Below are 22548 nucleotides of genomic sequence, written 5' to 3'. Positions count from 1 at the left end.
GAAAGAGCCCAAATGTCCATCAATGGATGAATGGATAAAGAAGATGTGATATATATATATATATATATGTATATATATATATATATATATATATATATATATATAATGGAGTATTACTGGGCAATCAAAAAGAATGAAATCTTGCCATTTGCAACTACATGGATAGAACTGGAGGGTATTATGCTAAGTGAAATTAGTCAGTCAGAAAAAGACAAAAATCACATACCTCACTCATATGAGGACTTTAAGAGACAAAACAGGTGAACACAAGGGAAGGGAAGCAAAAATAATATAAAAACAGGGAGGGGCACAAAACAGAAGAGACTCATAAATATGGAGAACAAACTGAGAGTTATGGGAGGGGTTGTAGGAGGGGGATGGACTAAACGGGTAAGCGGCACTAAGTATCTACTCCTGAAATCATTGTTGCTGTATATGCTAATTTGGATGTAAATTTTAAAAATAAAAAATAAAATAAGTTAATAAAAATAAACAAACAAACAAACATATTTCACTTAGCATAATACCCTCCAGTTCCATCCATGTTGCTGCAAGTGGCAGGATTTCTTTTTTTTTTTTTAATTTTTTTTTAATGTTTTTATTTATTTTTGAGACAGAGAGAGACAGAGCGTGAGTCGGGGGGGGGGGCAGAGAGAGAGGGAGACACAGAATCCAAAGCAGGCTCCAGGCTCCGAGCTGTCAGCACAGAGCTCAACACGGGGCTCAAACCCACAAACTGTGAGATCATGACCTGAGCTGAAGTCGTACGCTCAACTGACTGAGCCACCCAGGCGCCCCCATAAGAGACTCTTAAATACAGAGACCAAACTGAGGGTTGAAGGTGGGGGTCAGAGAGGGGAAAATTGGTGAAGGGCACTTGGTGGGATGAGCACTAGGTGTTGTATGTAAGCGATGAATCACGGGAATCTAGCTCCCAAACCAAGAGCACAGGGTATACACTGTATGTTAGCCAACTGGATAACAAATTAAATTAAAATTAAATAAATAAATAAGTAAACAAACAAACATAAAGTGGCCCCTTACATGTGGCAAAATGGAGTAGCCTTTGCCAGTGTCTATGCCAAATGGCATGGAGTGGCTATTTATCATATTTCTCACTTAGGAATAGGTTTGAGGCCTATGAGCAGTTCTTTCCACAGCACTGTGGTCTACTAATTATGTGGTACTCAGGAATTCAGTAACTTGCAGGCCTCCCTTTTCTTATATTACGCAGGGTGCAAGGGCACTTCCCAGCATCCCTTCTTCCAACCATAGGCAAGAACTCTTATACAGTATATATACAGGATGAGTTTAAACCAAGCACCACTATTCTGGTGACCAAGGTAGTTTAAAGTCAGTAAGAGCAAAAAGCAGACGTAAGTGTTGGTTAGCTACACTGAGCCTCATTCCTCTTCTATATATTCTGGGCCTCTGAAGACAAATGATTTTATTCAGATTTACCAGAAGGAGGAATTTGTTTTAAAAGACTAGTATAGTTTAAATTAAAATCAAATTATCATCAATAAATCAATAAAATTCAGGTTAATCACCCCCCTCTTTGTTTTTACAACTTAGAAGAACACAAAGATACAAACCTTGAATTTTCTTCTCACTTCTGCTATTTTGTCCTCTAATTCCTCTGTTTTAAATTTGGTTAGGTGGAAAATAGCACCAAGGTGATAAGCTTGCCTGTAGAGTTGCTTAATAAATTCATCATTTTTTCCCCTTAGTTTCATCAAAGATTGGATTTCAGACTCAAACTCTGATTTTTTTCTTATACTATAAAAAACAAAGCAAAAGGATTGACAAGATTATTCCAAGAAGGTATATATTGAGGCAAATATATTTAATAGTAGTAAAAAAGGAACAAAGTCCTATTTTATGTTGCCTAAAGTATAAAATAACCAGATACTTAACTAAATCTTGAATATAAAAAATATGACCCAAAATTCCATTTATTTTCCTGCTTTTCCTGTTGGCTGCTCTTAATTGTCAGGTTGTGCTCAATCTCAGAAGGATAAGTGTATCAATAAGAAAGGCAGGTACCTCAAATGCTCAGTTTTCAGAACATTCATCCCTTCCTTCTAAAACAATCCATTCTTTCTAATATTATATAAATTATTATTAATAATAATCAAGTATGAGAAAAATCCAGTCCATGAAAAAGAGAAACAAAAGAAAACCAAAAACTAAAAGCATTCAAAAAGAAAACCCCCAGCTAAGGAAAAGAGTCAATAGAAGAAAAGAGTGAAGACATTAATATCATTTTAAGATTGGATACCAACTTTTTCAGATACACACACTGAGGCATACAATGTAAAAAGCATACATACACAAATGAGGTAACCAAGAAACTAGCCAAAGGTATTCCACCAGATGTGCTACCTGGGCAAGGTCCACTGCATCACAGCAGGGGTTTTTGAGTTGTACTTGTTTGTGAAAGCACCAACTTACTATTGAAGTCTATAGGTTTATAGAAAGGTACGAACTACGATTAGGAAGAAAAGACAAGAGACTGAGAACTCAACCAGTAGGAAAAGAAGAAATTTTTTTAAAAAATGAAATAAATGAAAATAGAAACACAACATACAAAAAGCAGTTCTAAAAGGGAAGTTGATAATAACAAATGCCTCCATTAAGAAAAAGGAAAGATTTCAAACCACATAACTTTACATCTCAAAGACCTAGAAAAATAAGAACTAAGCCCAAAGTTAGGAGAAGAGAAGCAATAACAACAATCAGAACTGAAACAATTGCATTAAACCAAAAACTATAGAAGAGATCAACAACAAAAAAAGCATGGTTTTTAAAACATATGTAAACAAAGCTGACAAAACTTTACATGAAAAAAAGAAAGAGAAAACTCACATAAATAAAATCAGAAATAAAAAGGGCCACATTACAACTGACAACTTAGAAATACAAACTACTAGGAATAATTATATGCCAACAAATTGGATACCCTAGAAGAAATACATTCCTAGAAACACACAATCTACCAAGACTGAATCATGAAAAATTAGACAATCTGAACAGGCCAATAATGAATAGGAAAACTGAACCAGTAATCAAAAACTCCTAATTAAAAAAAAAACACTCAACCTGATAGCTTTATTGATGAATTCTACCAAACATTTAAAGAATAATTAATGCCAATTGTTCTCAAACTCTTCTAAAAAACTGAAGAGGACGGAAAGCTTCCAAACTCAATTTAAGAGGCCAGTATTACCTTGAAACCAAAGCCAGATGAAGACATTACAAGAAAAGAAAATTATAGACCAATATCCCTGATCAATATAGATGCAACAAAATATAGATCTTCAACAAAATCCTACCAATCTGAATTCAACAACAAATTAGGTTCAAATACATAAATCAATAGATGTGATACACCACTTTAGTAGAATCAAGGATAAAAATGTGATAATCTCAATAGATGCAGATAAAGTATTTGACAAAATTCAACATCAATTCATGATAAAAACTCTCAAAAATTGTATATAGAGAGAGTGTACTTTAACATAATAAAGGCCATGTATGAATAACAAGTCCACAGTTAACATCATACTCTATAAAAAGCTGAAGAGGGGCGCCTGGGTGGCGCAGTCGGTTAAGCGTCCGACTTCAGCCAGGTCACGATCTCGCGGTCCGTGAGTTCGAGCCCCGCGTCAGGCTCTGGGCTGATGGCTCGGAGCCTGGAGCCTGTTTCCGATTCTGTGTCTCCCTCTCTCTCTGCCCCTCCCCCGTTCATACTCTGTCTCTCTCTGTCCCAAAAATAAATAAAAAACGTTGAAAAAAAGAAAAAAAAATTAAAAAGCTGAAGATTTTTCTTCTAACATGAGGAAAAAGCCAAGCCAAAGGTGCCCACTCTTAACCATATCTATTCAACATAGTACTAGAAGTCTCAGAGTATTTAGGCAAGAAAAAGAAGTAAAAGGTATCCAAATCAGAAAGGAATAGGTAAAATTTTCTGATTGCAGATGACATGATCTTATATAGAAAGAACCTTGGGGGCGCCTGGGTGGCTCAGTTGGTTGAGCGTCCGACTTCGGCTCAGGTCATGATCTCGCGGTCCGTGAGTTCAAGCTCCGTGTCGGGCTCTGTGCTGACAGCTCAGAGCCTGGAGCCTGTTTCAGATTCTGTGTCTCCCTCTCTCTGCCCCTCCCCCATTCATGCTCTGTCTGTCTCTCTCTGTCTCAAAAATAAATGAACGTTAAAATTAAAAAAAAAAAAAAAGAACCTTAAAACCTCCATCAAAAAAAAAAAAAAACTATTAGAACTAATACATAAATTCAGTAAAGCTGCAGAAACCAAAATCAATATACAAAAATCTGCCTTTCTATATACTAACAATGAACTATATGAAAAAATTAAAACAATCTCATTTACAATAGCATCAAAAATAAAATATGTAGGAATAAATTTAATCAAGGATGTGAAAGAAAGATCTATACACTGACACTAAACATAAAACATTGATGAAAGAGATACAGGAAGACAAAGCTATGGAAGGATATCCTGTGTTCATGGATTGGTATAATTAATAATGTTAAAATGTCTATGCTGCCCAAAGCAATCTAGAGATTCAATGCAATCTCTATGAAAATTCCAGAGGCATTTTTCACAGAGACAGAAAAAAAATCCTAATATTTGTATAGAGCCACAAAATACCCCAAAAATCCAAAGCAATCTTGAGAAAAGAAGAACAAAGCTGGAGGTATCACCCTTCCTTATTTCAAATAGTATTACAAACTATAGTAATCAAAGCACTATGGTACTGGCATGACAAACAGACACACAAACCAGTAGAACACAATGAAGAACCCAAGGAAAAAAAAAAAAAAAAAACTTTGACAAGGATGCCAACAACACACAATGGAGAAAGAATCATCTCTTCAGTAAATGGTGTTGGGAAAACTGGATAGCTACATGCAAAAGAATGAAACTGGACCCTTATCTTACACCGCTGACAAAAATTAAATTGAAAAGGATTAAGGAATTAAATGCAAAAGCTAAAACTATAAAACTCCCAGAAGAAACACAGCGAAAAGTCTCCTTGACATTTGTCTTGGCAATTATTTTTTGCCTTTGACACCAAAAGCACACAAAACAACGTAAAAAATCAATAAGTGGGATAACATCGAATTAAAAACCTACTGCACAGAAAAAAAAATCAACAAATTGAAAAGGCAACCTACTTAATGAAAGAAAATATATTTCAAACCATATGTGGTAAGACATTAACATCCCAAACATATAAGGAAATTATATAGCTCAGTAGGTAAAATCTAAAATACTCAACTAAAGAATGGGCAAAGGACCTGAATAGACATTTTTCCCAAAGACATAAAAATGGCAACTACGTGAAAAAGATGCTCAACATCACTATCTCCAAGGAAATGCAATTCAAAAATGTAATGAGATACCACCTCCCATCAGTTAGGATGGCTTTTATCAAAAAGACAGAAAATGCTCCAAGGATGTGGAGAAAGGGAACTCTTGTATACTGTTGGTGGGAATGTAAAATGGTATACCCATTATGGGTCACAGTCTAGGGGTTCTTCAAAAAATTGAAAACAAAATTGCCATATGATCCAACATTCACTTCTACATATATAGCTGAAGAAACAAAATCACAAAATCAATTTCTTGAAGAGATATCTGTACTCCTATGTTCATTGCAGCATGATTCATAATAGCCAGTATATGGAAACAAACTATCAATGGATAAATAAAGAAAATTCCACATATATACGGGATACTATTCAGTTACAAGGAACAATGAATGAATCCCGTCATTTGCAACAAGATGGATGGACTTACAGGACAGTTATGTCCAGTGATATAAGCCAGACAGAGGAAGATCAATGCTATGTAATATCACTTACATGTGGAATGTGAAATAATTAACAACAAAAATGAATTCATAAAAAACAGTGGAATGATGTTTAACAAGGGCTGAGTGGTGATGGAAATGGGAAGGACAGTGGTCAAGGTGTAAGCCTTCAGTTGTAAGATAAATAATCTCTGAGGACCTACTGTATAATATGGCAACTACAGTTAATAATATTGTGTTGCTTACTTGAAATGTGCTAAGTGTATAGACCTTAATCATATTCACCACAAGAGAATAACACAGTAATGACAGAAAATGATTGATGGGTGGTAATTATATCACAAAGTACATGTGTATCAAATCATCACATTTTACACCTCAAATATATAGAATTATGTCAAACATGTTTCAATAAAGCTGAAAAATTTTTTTAAAAATAGAGAGGAAGGGGAGCCTGGGTGGCTGGGTCAGTTGAGCGTCTGACTTCAGCTTGGGTCATGATCCCACAGTTTGTGAGTTTGAGCCCCGCATCAGGCTCTCTGCTGTCAGTGCAGAGCCCGCTTCAAATCCTCTTTCCCTCTCTCTCTCTTCCTCTACCCTATTCATGCACGCTCTCTCAAAAATAAATAAACAAAAAAATAGAAAGGAAGTATATATAACAAAATTTTATCTGAAAAATTTCCAGTACTAAAAGTCAACATGGGTCACTAAAATGAAAAGTCTTACAAAATGTTAAACTAGATATATTAAACGCAGAGAAGTACACACACCCCCAGACACGGAATTGTAAAGTTTCAGCACTCTGAAATGGGAAGAGAAAATTCATAAGTTTTCCAAGAGAAAAAACAGATTACCTACATGAAATGATACCCAAATGCCATCAGATATTATTATCAAGCAAAACTCAATAAATGGTTGATAAATTTAGAGATCTAATGTATGAGATGATGACTACGTAAATTATGGTATCAAACACTTGGAGTTTGATAAAAGAGCAGATTTCAGGTGCTCTCATTACACACACACACACACACAAACACACACGTTAACTATGTGAGAAGATGGTGTGCTAATTAGCTTGACTCTAGTAATCATTTCACTATGTATATCAAATCATCATGAGGTAAACTTTAAGTACATATAATTTTTAAAAAACTAAATAAAACATGAAAGTACCTTTAAATTAACTTTAAAATATGACTTTAGATCTAGAATGGGGTACTTTGAGAAATTTCTTATTTGAATGGATTGAATAGAAAACAGAATGTGAGTTTATGGGAACAGGAATGTTCACTTTAATTAAGATTTGCTATAAAGAACAGAAGGGTAGAGCTGGGATTTAGAGCTCTATTTTATCTTGAGTTTGCTTCTTTCCTAAGATGAGCAATATTATGTAATGTTCGTATGCTATTAGAGAGAAGTAATAATAGTTCACAGGAAAGAGGAAATAACTGTAGCTACAAAGCCCGAGTGTGTAAAAGCAAATGGCATCCTCCTGGAAAGTGTGTGGGTGATGGGAACTCCACTCTCAGAGCTGCTTCCATTATTAGATTTAATACAGGAGAATATAGAGTATGTAAAGACAGATGCAAATAGGCTGGCAAGAAAAAGAGGTTAATTCTCATTTGACTGCATCTGTATTCTCTATTAAGTTTTGAAAAGATTATTAGTGTTAAAATGAGAATAAGGAGGGCACTGCTGATAAACTCTGGGTGTTGTAGTTAGTGATGAATCATTAGATTCTACTCCTGAAACCAATATTACACTGTATGTTAACTAACTAGAATTTAAATAAAAACTTGAAAGGATGAATGAATAAATAAACAAATAAATAAAATGAGGGTGATGTGGGTATTAGGAGTGAAGAGCGTGAGAAGATGTGAAATAGGGGTCAGGAAAGCTGGACACTCTAAAAATTTTTTGGTAGTGCTGAATGTCACTTGAGATTCATAGTCACATACTTTAAGTTCTACTCGGCAGCAAATTTATTGCACTGCTAATGAAGCTTAGATATGAGGGCCTCTAACTGACCCCAACCCCTTGTGAAGTCCTTTGAGTGTGTAACGGCATTTCACATGGTTGTACATTTTTGAATAAAGTTTGTGAAAATAATATATTCTAACCAAAATTTATTATTTTCTTTTTCTAATGTAATTTACCCTTTGTCAAGTGGCATTGAATTGGTTGTGGGAATTCTGTATTCATAAGCTTGTATTTTTTTTCATAAAGAGATCTCACATTCTGTAACATTTAGGGCCCACCAAAACAGGATCCACCCATGGTGAGATTAATTAATCTCAGCTGTGTCTTACTGTAGCCACATGCAGCTGTTTGGATCCTGCTTCAGTTCAATGATAGGGCTTTTCAAGTCACAGAAATAAAACTTGAAGGTGATTTAAATGAAGGGTTATTTTTAGTCAGATATAACTAGGTTCTGTGAGAAGAGAAGGAAGGACAAGAAGGTAGGATATACACATCTAGTAGGGATAACAGACTGATCATCTTAAAGTGTCAAATAATGGAGTGAGGGTACTCGTAGAATAAGTAAGCTGGAAAGAGAGGTGTCAGCTGTGAGAGAGTAGATTCTTAAAACTGAAACCAGGAGGTGACTCTGTTATTGGAAATGAGAAGATGTAGGGGTAAAATTGTAAGAGAAGGTGGTTGATATGATATGGAAGAAAAGACTGTTGGGAATACGGAGGTCTAAAAATTGAGAATCCAAGTTCTTACACATACTGAACACAGACAAATTCGGGTTTTGATTGCCTCTGAAGAGAGAGAGAGAGAGAGAGAGAGAGAGAGAGAGAGAGAGAGAGAGAGAACAGACATGGGAAGAGTAATTTATTTGTGAAATTTTAATTTCTTACAAATAGGTCTAAAGTAGGCTAAAACATTGGTAATTAATTTTGAATGGTGCATACAGCTTTTTGTCTTTCAATAGCTGAAAAAGTAGAAGCAAAATAGTTTAAGAATATTCATTGGAAAGCATGCTGTTAAATGCTGAAAAAAAATCATATTCTATACTCCTGCAAAGTAACTCAAATTAATAGGCTGGTAAGATATAGCTAAGCGAGTATGAAAGACACAGTACCCTGTGGATTCATTCTAAGTATTCCAGGCTATTTAACAACTTCAATAATATTCTAATTGCTATCTCCACGAATAAATCACTACCCTGTTAACTCTTGATAAACACATTCTATAAAATATACCAGTAAATCTTTATGGTGTTCAATAGCTTTTTTGCTCATTTCCCTCGATTATCAACCCCATCTTTGGATCAGTGCAGTTACAATGGCACTGTCTTGCTTGAGGAACAGTAGAGCATTAGGAGTAGATATTCTGAATATTTTACAGAGCTTGGATGTAAGAAAATAGCTATACAGAAATTCATACCACACAGTTAACTTCAAGCAAACTAAATACAAATTAATCAATTTCGAATCATCTTAAACAAGTTCATTTTCTTTGATTTACGTTGCTGAAGCCTGCCTATCACATGAATAAGTAATCAAGTGAAGTTGTTTGCTCAAGTCAAATGTCCCATATGTAAAAGGTTTTTTACATTTCTAAAGGATGCTGGCTCATTTGAAAGACAAAATTACTAATTACACACTGTACTACAAGGTAAACAATTATGCATCATTATCACCAAAAGCTCTTGCAAATATTTGTATGCACAGAGTCATGAACAAAGTCTGTTAACAAATATGGCATCTACCTTTCAGTGTTGCCATTTTTAAAATGAACCATATACAAGCAATAGATCATATATTGAATTAATTATGTAACTTATTCAAATAGTGTAACAGTTGGAAATGACATCAAATAGTGAGATGGTATTCTAAAGGAATCTTAGAATATATGTATCAGTCCAAATTTGGAAATTTTTGATGACGATATTCAAAAGATGTATGAGTGTCAGTGATTTGCTTTAAAAGTTTTTATTATAATTTTTAGACTTAAGGAAAAAAGAAGCTGGGATTAAGGGAAAAGTGATTTGGGTAATGGAAGAATAAAAAAGAAAAAAATAAAAGACTAAGAACAGAGCTCTTTGGAGAAAGCAGTGGGTATACCCAAATACAGATGGAGAATTAAATAAAGTAATAAACTTTTTACATATTTTCTAAGTTGTAAATGTAATGTCCATAGTCTGCTGTAACATGCCAGATACAGGAATCAAGACTTACCAATGAAGGTAAAGAGGCAGTATTTCTGAGAAAGAACACAAATTTTGGATTCAGACAGACCTACATTCAAATCCTGTTGTCCTTAATGTAATTGGGGGGTGGTGCTTTCATACACTATTTACTTATATGTAAAATTTGCTTAATAATACCTACCATTAAGGTTGTTATCAAGATTAAGCTTAAATAAATTGAGAAAAATATATATATATATTGTACTTATATATGTTGAGCAACATATACAAGTGATTTAATAAATAGTTTTTTGCTAATTAAAAAGTATGTAACAGCATGGATCTTCATTAAAGTGACATCTGGTTTAATGAAATGGAAGACAATGAGAAAAAAAAGACAAAAAGGGTAAATAACCATTAATATTGCTTTGGAGCAAAATAAGATATCACAAATGACATTAGAATTAAACATATAGCCAGGAGATTAGGAGCACAGAGATACTGAAGCAAAGCAAGAAATAAGGATAACAAATTTTTATATTCAGCTTTCATTAGTTCATTATGTGATTTATTTAACACCTACTGAGAAAAACACAGACAAGTACACAGACACATACAAGCACAGACAATGCCTAAAGCCAGGAGCTTAGCTAAGAGGAAACACAAATAAACAAACCAACAGTAACTGTACATAGTGTGACAAGTCCTAGGAGAAAAGTGTATGCATTCAGTGAGGGTTAGTTAAATGAATACTTATGAGAACTGACTGCATACCAAGTGCTACCCTAGGTGACTGGGATATAAAGATGAATTAAAACTAAACTCACGATTTATATTCTCGTAAAGGAAAAAAGACACACACACACACACACACACACACACACACATCTCTGTGCGATCATAAGTACAATAATAAACAGAAGTACTTAACACCACCATATTTTGGGGATAGGGGAAGTTACTAAGAGGGAAAGCATCTGGGAAGAGTTAATGTCTGAGCTATTGTATGAATGATCACTTCATCATATTTTTTTTTAAGCCAGAAAAAAGAGGAGGAGGAAGAGTAGGAAAAGGAAGAGAATTTCAATCAGAGGAATACCAGAGACAAAGATTAAAGTTTAAAATAATATGAGTTTGGATATATTAGTATTTTACTAAGGTAGAACATTGAGATCACAAAAAGGAGTGGTGCAAGATGAGTCTGAAGTTGTATAGGTAACAGATTAAAGTGTCTAATCCATCAGTCTGGGAGACAAGACTTTATCCTGTAGTTGGTAGAGAGACTCAAACTTTTTTAAGATGCTGAAAGGAAATAACATTTCATCCTTTGTAGATAATTTGCACCAGTAATGCTGTATATGATAGATCTGAGGGTGAGCCCTCAGAGTACCTTGGAGTAAGGTAGACTAATTGGAATCCCATTTTAATATTCCAATTAAGGGACAATCAGCACATGATTTAGGTCACTGGTAATTAAAACAGACAGAAAGGAAAGATCATTTAAAAGACAGACTTGGGGCACCTGGGTGGCTCAGTCAGTCAAGGGTCCGACTTCGGCTCAGGTCATGATCTCGTGGTTCATGGGTTCAAGCCCTGCATAGGGTTCTGTGCTGACAGCTCAGAGCCTGGAACTTGCTTCCAATTCTGTCTCCCTCCCTCTCTGCCCTTCTCCTGCTCACACTGTGTGTGTGTCTCTCTCTCAAAAATAAATAAACATTAAAAAATAATTAAAAGAAAGACTTAAAGAAGTTGGTAGGATGCTGGCTATAAGCAGATAGAGAGGCATATAGGATGATGCCTGAAGTAAGTAACTTGGTGGATAACGGTGTCAAGATGTGATACTGCAGGAGAGAGTAGGTATCCAAAACAATTCTATCAGGAGAAATAGAAGATGTGGATAGAGATTAAGAAGTGAAGAAAAATATGACATGTTAAAATAATGAGAGTAGATACAATTTCTGGAATTGAGAGCAGACCAAGGATGTACATGGGCTGCAGTTAGGACTCTGAGCTTATCTATGAGAGACAAGCAGAGATAAAAGAGCTGCTGTCGAATTCCTAGAGAGAACAGCTTCATAGAGTTAAAGGCAGAACCAAGAGAATGACATGCTGAATCTCAAAAAGAGAGAGCATCAGAGAGGGCATTAGACACAAATGCTTGGTTCACATAGGGTGGAAAAAGATATTGCAATAACATGAAAAAAACACTCCATGAATTTAGAAAGGAAGATATTCATTGTTGTAGTTGTCTTTAAATTAAGTAAGAAAATTTTGGTAGCATTGGAGTTTCAAAAGCCAGACTGCTGAGGGTCAAAAAGTGATTAACAGTCAAGCAAATACTGTTAATAATCTAGCAAATATTGCTAACTACGTGAAAATTTTAATGAGAATGTAAGGGAACTACTGTGTGATTGCCAAAGATACAACTAGAATGAAGACAAGGCCTTCACTTTAGGCTGGAAGAGGGTTAATGGTGAATATAGCCTGAAGGAAGAAAGTAATGAACAAAGATGTCAGAAATAGAAGCTATAAGGATAAACTATGTCCTGATCAGGGCAAAAGGTATTAAGATCAAGAGCACTGATGGACGTGCTAGCCTTAAAGAGGAAGTACCATTTGCCACTTAAATTTAAGGAGGCAGGAGAGCTGTTTGCAGATACTAGCACTGTAGAATACATTTGACAAAATGCATCATATCTTCAACTGTTCCTTCCAATATGGGTAACCTATAGTATAAAGAAAATTAACGTTTTCTGAGTTTATCTTCTTGGGATTTATCATGATGCCTGAATCTAAGGATTCACGCTTCAAAAGACTGTTATGTGCCATTGTCTTTTTGAATATTGCTTTCCCATTCTCTATTTCTCATTCTATTCTCCGTAATACTTAATATTTATTCCATATTTTTGTCTCTTTTGCTCTCTGTACTGCATTCCGGGTTCCTCTTCATGTTTCCAAGAGCATTGATTCTTTTTTTCCCCCAGCTGCATTTGGTATTTAATTAATAAAATATTTAATCCAAATGAATCCAGTTTTAAGCTTTACAAGTTTTGGTGAATTCTTTTTCAAACCTCCCTGAATTGTTTTGATAATGTTCTATTAGTTTGTTTTGTTCCCTTTAATCATTTTAAACTTACTTAGGCAGATTTAATCTAATACTGTCATTTGAAATTATTGTGGGTGTAAATATACTGCTGGTTATTTCTGCTCTCATTCATGTTCTATTTTCCCTTATTGTTTCATATTTTGTGAGATCATCTTCATTTAATGTTTATTTATTGAGAGAGAGAGAGAGAGAGAGAGAGAGAGAGAGAGAGAGAGAGAGAATGTGTGCGAGTGGGTGAGGGGCAGAGAGAGAGAATCCCAAGCAGGCTCAATGCTGTCAGCGTGAAGCCAGAGGCAGGGATCAATCTCACAAACTCAAGGGATCATGACTTGAGCGGAAAACAAGAGTGGGATGTTTAACCGACTGAGCCACCCAGGCACCCCTGTGAGCTTTAAAAGCTTTATTTGAGAAAATCTTGTGTGGCCTCTGCCTGTTTATTTCTCTAGAGAATATTTATCAAGGTAAGATCGCTTTTTAAAATGATAATTTCTTGGTTGGGGCCTTACAAGATCACCTAGATGGTATAAATGAAAACATCAAACAAGTGTCAAAAATAGCCATACCATTCTCTTGTTTCCTACCCAGGCTCCAGGCTTAGACAGACACACTTTCTTATCTCTGCCTTTGCTTGTGGGTATATGTTTTCTGCTCTGCCCATTCAAATGCTCTTACTTTGCCCAGTTCCCTTATTTGCACAGATCCATGGCCCATGGCCTATTATTTGAAGACACTAAAATTTAATCACCCTGTTTGCCAAGATCAGCAAAGTCATTTTTCAATTCATATTTTTAGAGAAGCCAAATATCAACTAAAAATTTAACTTACAGGTTTTCCATTATTATTATTACTATTATTATTATTTTGCATTGCCCTCTGAGGATTTCCTTTACTTTTTCATCAGCACAATGCAGCATTTAAAGGATGTATATCCTATTTATGCTCCATTTATAAGTGTCTTACAGTCTCTATTATCAGTGTTGCAAGAAAAGTAAACTCTGATTACTTTTTTATCTACATACTCTTTTTTAGACATAGTATCCTGTCCTTTTGTTTAACTTTATGACTCAAAATTTATGTCCTCCTCATTTCTGTGCTATAGATCTATCTAATATTTACTTCTCATTTCTATTTGAAGAGCTGATAAGAATCTGAAATTTAATATGGCCTGAAGACACATAATTATATCTTCTCCAAAATCCCCCTCAGACTTTCCGCAAGCCCTTGTTACCTCAGCAAGTAGCCTGACGATTTCCCCCCCTCACATCTTATATTCCATCTGTCAAAAGATCCCATTGGTACTTCCTCTAAAATATATCTGAATTCAGCTATTACCATTTTTATTGAAAAAAACCCTTGATCTATATCATCATTATAATTTTTCTGAGTGACCAAAAGAGCCGGCGTCCTTCTATATGCACCAAAGTCCGTCCTGCAGTAAGCTGCCCACAGATCTTTCTAAAATAAGATGTAAGATGCCTTAAATGCATTAGATGTTTCACCCACATTCCTTTATCACAGCCCACTTACAGGCTTGCAGTATCTGGGCCCTGTCTGCCTTGGAACATTCATCTCCTTGAATTACTCTGCCCACATACAATTTTCTAGAAACAGTGGCCTCCATTCTGTTTCCAGAACACACGAAATTTTTATCCATCATAGGACTTTTGTGTGTTCCATTACTTCTATTTGGCAACTTCTTTCCTGGAACAGCTCAAGGCTGGCAAAGCTTCTTCATTAAAGTCTCAATTCAAGAGACAGCAGTGTCCTTGGAGGTCATTGCCAAAGCAGAGGTCCCAATTCTTCACTGGCCTGGTCATTCTAGCACATTATCCACTTTTTTTCTTCCTCCCAAGAGTATCGGTGACTGAATTTTTGAAAATTTATCAAATATTTAGTATCTATGTAGCAGAATGTAAGTTTAAATGATATCCCCAGCACTTAAACAGTATTTCATATAAAGCAGGTGTTCAGGACTCAAACACACACGCATGGACAAACACATGCACACACTTGCAAACCTACATTTGATTTTTAGGTCTACATTTTCTTTAAGTACAAATATTGATTATAAAGGCAGTCATAAGCATATGGTTATATTATTAGTCTACTAGTCATAAACAAAAGACTATAAAATCACTGCGTAAAGTAAAAATAAAGATATACGACGCTATTTCTGTTAACCATTAAATAATAAAAACAATTGACCTTTGTATTATTGTCTGTATCTCCTATAATGTATAGTGTATAACCCACAGAAATGGAGCCAAATGATGTTTGACAAAGAAGCAAAGGCAATACAAGTGGGGCAAAAATCATATTTTCAACAAATGGTGTTGGAACAACTGGACATCCACAGACAAAAAAATAAAGCTAGACAGGGACCTTACCTCTTTCATAAAAATTAACTCAAAATGGATCATAGACCTAAATGTAAAATGCAAACTATAAAATCCCTGAAGATAACATAGGATAAAACTTAGGTGAGCTTGGATATGGCAACAGTTTGTTAGACCCAATACCAAAGCACAACCCATGGAAAGATTAATTGATAAGCTGGACTTTGTTAAAATTAAAACCTTTGGCTCTGTGAAAGCCAAGGTCAAAAAATTGAGAAGCCACAAACTGGGAGAAACTATTTGTAAATGACACATCTAATAAAGACCTGTTGTACAAAGCATATGAAATACTCTGAAAGTCAACAGAAAGAAAAAAAAATCCAATTTAAAAATGGGTCAAAGACCTTAATGGACACCTCATCAAAGAAGATGAGTATATGAACAATATCAAATAAGTATATGAAAAGATTTTCAAATCATATGCCATTAAAGGAAATGCAAATCAAAACAAGAAGATATCACTACACACCTATTAGAATGGTCAAATGTAGAACACTGACAACACCAAATGCTGGTGAGGATGTGAATCAATAGGAACTCTCATTCATTGCTACTGGGATTGCAAAATAATACAGCCCCTATGGAAGGCAGTTTGGCAGTTTCCTACAAAACTAAACATATTCTTATCATATGATCCAGCAATTGTTTGTTGGTATTTACCCAAAGGAGTTGAAGACTTTTGCCCATGCAAAAACCTACACGCAAATATTTATAGTGGCTTTATTTATAACTGCCAAAACTTGGAAGCAACCAAGATGCTCTTCAGTAGGTGAATGCTTAAACTGTGGTATACCCAGATACAGAATATTATTTGGTGCTATAAAAAATGAGCCATGAATGACATAAAGGAACTTTAAATGGATATTAGTTAGTGAAAGAATCCAATTGAAAAGGCTACATACTATATGATTACAACTATATGACATTCTGAAAAAAAGGCAAAACTATGAAGACAATAAAAAACTAGTGGCTGTCACAGTCTGGATGGGAGGAATGGAAGAATGAGTAGACAGAGCATAGAGGACCTCAGGACAATGAAAATACTCTGTATAATACCATTATTACTGCATTACTAGGGTATTACTGCATAATACCCTAGAATGTACAACACCAAGAGTTAACACTGATGTAAATTATGGACTTTGGGTAATATGTTCTGTCAGTGTAGGCTCATCAATTGTACTAAATATACCACTGTGGTGAAGGATGTTGATCATGGGGGACGCCGTGCATGTATAGGGACCAGGGGTATATGAGAAATATCTATATATTCTCCTCAATTTTCCTGTGACCCTATCTGATCTTAAAAAAACAAAACGTTAATTAAAAATCTATCATTTTGCACAACTTAAATATATACACATTATATTTCTCAGTTATACTTCAATAAATCTGGAAAAGTTTTAAAAATAAGTAAGATAAATTTTAATAAATGTCAAAAATATTTGGTGCTTTATTCATTTTTGTTGAATTTAGATTTCATTTTCTAATTAATGGGAAAGCAGTTTCTGTTAGTGGATAAGAGTTTACAGCCATTAATATTTCTTGATTCTACCCTATCAGATACGGAGGAAACTCTACCTTACACTGATATAAAACTTGGTGTTATAATTTATCCCACAAAATTTCTACCTCATAAAAATTCTAATTTTCAAGCAGTAAATGAAGTAGTAGACATAGAAAATTTTGCTTGCCAAGTTAAAGCACTTCTACATTTAACATGGAACTTCCATCTCCATGAACATCTTCCCTCAATTTCAGACCTATCCATCAGAGTGATATCTAGACACGTACACTTGAATCATGCCATACACAATTCCAAACCAAACATATCAACATCTTCCCTCCAACCTTTCTGTTTTTCCTCCGTATATTTCCCAAGTTAGTGTCTGGAACCACCATCAAACCAGTTATTCAAAGCTTAACTCATTCAATTACCACCAAAGTGATATCTTTAAAAGAGAATCTGACCATACAGCTTCTTTGGTGCATTTCCATGGTCTTCAGCAGAGTCGAAAGTTAGTTCCCTACCCTCAGTGTTTGTCTCTACCTGCCTGCCACATAAAAATGTGTGTTCATGTACACACACACACACACGCACACACATGCACACAGAGACAGACACACAAGTCAGATCAAGCATTTGCTCTAAGCTCTAGCCACAAAGCCAAAGTGCAATTCAGCATAATCTTACCTGTACCCTGAGACAACTGCATTTTAATGTTAAGGCTGCTATTTGAGATTGCTATTATTGGAATAATATGTCAAGCATATTTGAACATTTATTAAACATCAGTTAAATTGAAATCACATTAAATTGCAAAAAAAAAAAATAAGAGAAGGTAAAAAAATCCTGAATCTGAATACAGAAAATCATGTTTCAAATGCCAGTGGTATTAAGCTGTGAGAACTTCAAAAAGGCACTTTGCCTTTCTGAATCCCAGGTTCTTTATTTTTTCCTTGGAAGCACACAAGAATTCTCTAGAAAAAGCAGAATTCAATAGAGGATATATAAATATTCCACCTCATTAGTGATCAAAGAAATGGAAGTTTGAAACAACATTGAGGATGTATTTTTTCACTTATCAACTTGGAAAAAACACAGCGCTCAATGTTAGCACAAGTACATCACAGAACAAGCTTATGTACTGCTCAGCTTCAATAAATGACATAGTCTTTCTGGAAAGTAGGTTTAGAAAGGTATTAGAAATTTATTTTTTTAAAGGTATTAGGAATTTAAAAGCATTATAGCCAATCTACTTCCAGAAATCTACTTGAAATTTTAAAAAGCTAAGATTTCTGAAAAATAATTGCCACAATGTTTATGTCATGAAAATAAAAACAACCTAAAAGTAAATATTAGAGTAATTATGAAAAAATCATGACACACCCATATAATAGAGTTTTTTACAGATATCCAAAGCTCCATTTTACCAAAACTTCCAGTGCTTTCAAAATGAAAGAATCTTGTATGATCTTTTTGCACTCTTGTTATAATGTGTATTTTTTGTAGAAAAGAAAATACAAAAAAGTGCAAAAACAGATTGAAAACCTAAAATCATTTCAGTAAATAGAGAAAATAACTACTAATATGTTACTGAGTTTTTTCATCCATAATGACACTAATTGTATGTCCTTTTATTCCCAACATAATATAATAGAATTCTTGTTACGTTGTTATACAAACCTCAAATACATTATTTGAATATCTGTAAAAATTATATGAATATCATGGTTTGGGAAATGAAAAAAGTCTTGGGCATATACAAGGGCAAAATTGAAAAAAAGAATCCCTCTCATAAATATAAGGTTGCAAATGTTAACTCAATTTTATCTTAGGACTCAAAGATTTTCCACAAATAGTTTCCAGAAGAAAGTGGACAACACACAATAAAAATAGCCAAGAGCACAAGGGAAAAAGATAGCAAAAGCATGAGTTAGGAGAATAAGATGCAAAAATAAATGACAAAGACTACAGATATTTAAATTATTAGATTTAGATAAAATAATAACTATTAACACTATGTTGAAAAAGCAAAAGATAAGCTGTAAATATCTATATCAAACAGGGAATTATAAAATTACTTAGAAGATTTGGAAGTAAAACAAACTGTGGGGAAACAGGTTCTACTTACATAAATGGGTTAGAAAGCTTAGGGCCGACAGCCGCCACCGGGCAAAAGCGCCTGAGGTTAGGTAGCAAGATATTCTAATGGATCATGAATAACTTATTATATCACTTGTTATATCATGGAAATTACTTTCCATCTGATGCCAATATACTATTTTATTTGGATCAAAAACTCCACTTGTCCCCCCCAGACCCTTTGCTTCTTACACACACAAGTTAATGATTACTATCTGATTGTTTTCTTCACTTTTGCCAAGTGTGTACGATCTTGTTTTCTTCACGTTCACCACGTGGGCAATACCTTGTGAGCTCAATAAAGTCAAGATGAAACCCCTGTTCAGGCCCTTGTCTCCTCCCATACATTAGCCTCTCTCGTATTCAATTCTGTGTCCGCTCTCTTACTGGACAAGACAGAACTCCAGACTCATAGTTTGTGACAGCAAATAAAGTTTCGAAATGAATAATTATTTTTGCATCTATCTATCTACCTACCTACCTATCTACCTTGCTATCTACCTACCTACCTATCGACTATTAAGAGTGAGAGACTCACCAGTGAAACACGAATGTAAGAAATGTTTGCCATATATGAACTGATATTATCTCCTCAAATACTATCTCTGTCCTTTTTTTATCTTCTCGTCTTTTGGAACATCACTTAAACATGTGGTAGACCTGACTCTTACCTGTATATCTCTTAATTTCTTTGATTTCACTAATCTTTCGCTAATTCTTTGTTGACTAATCTGCTGTTAAAATCATCATTTATTTTTTTAATGTCAAGTGAAAATCTGAAAGAAAAGTTAAGTAATTAAGTGATATCTAAAATATTAACTGGACAAGCACAATGTATACACTGGAATACCTTTACAATAACCAAGGCTACATTTCCACTACATGTGATAGACTGTATCACTATTCCCAATTATGTACTGTCTCTCTTTTTAAGAGGATTAGACTTCCCACCCTGTTGACATCAGGCTTGGCCATATGACTTGCTTTGTTCAATGGAGTGTGAGCAAAAGAAACACTTATCATCTTCCTGTGGAAGCTGTAAGGGTCATCAAGTGATCTCACTAATGAGTCTGTGCTTACCAGAGCAATGTGCCCTAGCAGGATCTGAGTCTTCACCCTAAATCTAAGAAGTAGAAATAACATGAAACGCAGACACAGCTAAGTTGCAATGCAAGTGAGAAATAAACCTTTCTACTTGTATACCACTAAGATGAGATAGATGCTTGTTGGCAAGATAATCTCATAAACGCTAACTCTCACACTTCCTTTCTTCCAGAGGGGTCTTCTCATTAGCTTCAGAATTTTTATTTTTTCTCCTATGGCTCTCTTAATAAAATGTAGTAACATTAACAAGTACAATTTTAAGTTATCTTTTGGAAAACAATGTTCCTTTTGCTGTCTTTTAAAAATTCTTTTCAACACATAGATAAATCTTATAGTTTCATTCTAGCATTTCCAAAGATAAAACGATCACTAAGAAATTTTAACAACTTCCTATACAATCATCAAATATCATCATTACCCCTTTCCCTTCTTTGTTCCTTCTTTCCCTTCAATAATTAACTTTGGATAGCACAGTATGTCATGTACCATGCTTGATGATGCAGATTCAGTGATGAAGAGAATACAGACATGGCCTATGTCTGCCCTCACAGATCACGTTTTTTGAGGGAGATGAACAAGAGTCAAATATGTGCACACAAAAATTGCAAATATGGCAAGAGATCTGAAGAAGAAAAGTATGTGTGCCATATATACACATAATATATGAATTGGATTTAACTTGGATTTCATTGATTTAACAATCAATGAAAAAGCTTCTCAGAACTCACTCCAAAAGTGTCTTAAGGATAAAGAGTAATTTGCTGGGTAAAAGGAACAGGAAAAATACTATAGGAAAAGGAAATAGCACACAAATGCCATATGGGCTGGCAAACACGTGGCAAATAGGAGAAGATGAAGCAAGGCTATAGTATTTGAACCAAATGTGATATGAGACAACAGAGGCAGGTATGTCTGCCTATTCAGGGACCTTGTCGGAGATGTTAAGGAGGGGATTTTCCCTTCATTCCTGTTAAAATTAATGCAGGTGTGGAGAGGAACTGATCATACTTATGTCAAAAAAAACAAAAAACCAAAAAACAGAAAAAAGAATGAACCCACCACAGTGTAGATGATGGATTAGAAAGGAAGCATAATGACTGCAGGTAAACTAGCTTTGGAAGTCACTATAAGCTCTTGCTAGACATGACGATAGCTTGTTCCAGGGTGCTGATCGAGCAGTGTAACAGATAAAAAGATATTTAGTGTGTGAAACATTTCTTCTTAATATGTTGAATATGAGGGTTGAAATAGAAACAGAAAGCAAGAAAACCTGTAGGTTTCTGAGCTAAGAAAACTAGTAGTTGCTGGGAAGAATTGAGGGTTGACTAAAGGATAGCAGGAGCTTGATTAAACATACTGTAAGTTTAAAGTCTTTGAGTGTAAGAGGACATGTCAAAAGGAGATGATATGAGTGAGCAAAAACTCCTCATAAGATCATTTTTCACTACTTGATATCTCTAAAGGGATTCAGAGTGCTTTAAAGAGCAACATTTAGAATAGAAATAAACAACATTTAAGCTGATGATAAACACAAACACCACCAAACCACCCCAGAGATGTATCCATGTAAAATGAGGAGATACATTATATTTAACATATTTAATATATTATATCAAAATAAAAATTATATTTGCAAAATTACCTGTCATTGATAAGACCTGCCATGGTTTCAATATCAATTCCAAGCTTTCTGTTTTCTTCTGCCGAATGAGTATATGCAATTGAAATATCTGAAAGGTCTTTTGCAACATTAGAAAGCTCAATATCCCATGTTTGTTTCTTTAAGATAAGAATAAGAGAATCATTTATACATGTTATGTATCTCAAAAAGGAAAAAAAATGTGTAATAATGTCATTACTTTTAGTTGCAGGAGTTAATATTTAGGAACAGAGAACAGAGCTCTAGGGGGAAGTAGAAAAAGGTCAACTTACTGTTGCATAATAATTATTGAATGCTTCCAGATATTCCTTTTCATAACTTTTTCTCTTCCAGGCTAGTTGATCATAATTTTTTTTCAAATTGTCTAGCTAAGAAAAAATATACAGAAAAAAAATGAATTATGAAGCTTCCTCCATTTTTTTGTAAATTAAGAAATATATTTCAAATTGTGTCGGTACCATAACTTAATAAATATTGATTAAATAGTATAAAATAGGGGCGCCTGGGTGGCGCAGTTGGTTGGGCGTCCGACTTCAGCCAGGTCACGATCTCGCGGTCCGGGAGTTCGAGCCCCGCGTCGGGCTCTGGGCTGATGGCTCAGAGCCTGGAGCCTGTTTCGATTCTGTGTCTCCCTCTCTCTCTGTTCCTCCCCCGTTCAT

General features: G+C 34.8%; 1 protein-coding gene across 1 annotated transcript in view; it reads right to left on the bottom strand.

The window, feature by feature from the left end:
* Nucleotides 1-22548, bottom strand: part of CCDC178 (coiled-coil domain containing 178) — a 410140-nt gene that overhangs the window by 292316 nt on the left and 95276 nt on the right. Inside the window, exons 11-13 of the mRNA XM_047086870.1 lie at nt 22162-22257; nt 21872-22008; nt 1596-1779 (exon numbers count right to left, since the gene is read on the bottom strand). Of these exons, the coding sequence (XP_046942826.1) occupies nt 1596-1779; nt 21872-22008; nt 22162-22257 (417 nt within the window). The remainder of the gene's footprint in view (nt 1-1595; nt 1780-21871; nt 22009-22161; nt 22258-22548) is intronic.

Source organism: Lynx rufus, unplaced genomic scaffold (genome assembly GCF_022079265.1).
Source record: "Lynx rufus isolate CCGP_SWC_20201006 ecotype Redwood Valley unplaced genomic scaffold, mLynRuf1.p SCAF_22, whole genome shotgun sequence".
NCBI lineage: Eukaryota > Metazoa > Chordata > Mammalia > Carnivora > Felidae > Lynx > Lynx rufus.
The sequence above is the reverse complement of the archived record's forward strand: the minus strand, read 5'-3'. Positions and strand labels throughout refer to the sequence as shown.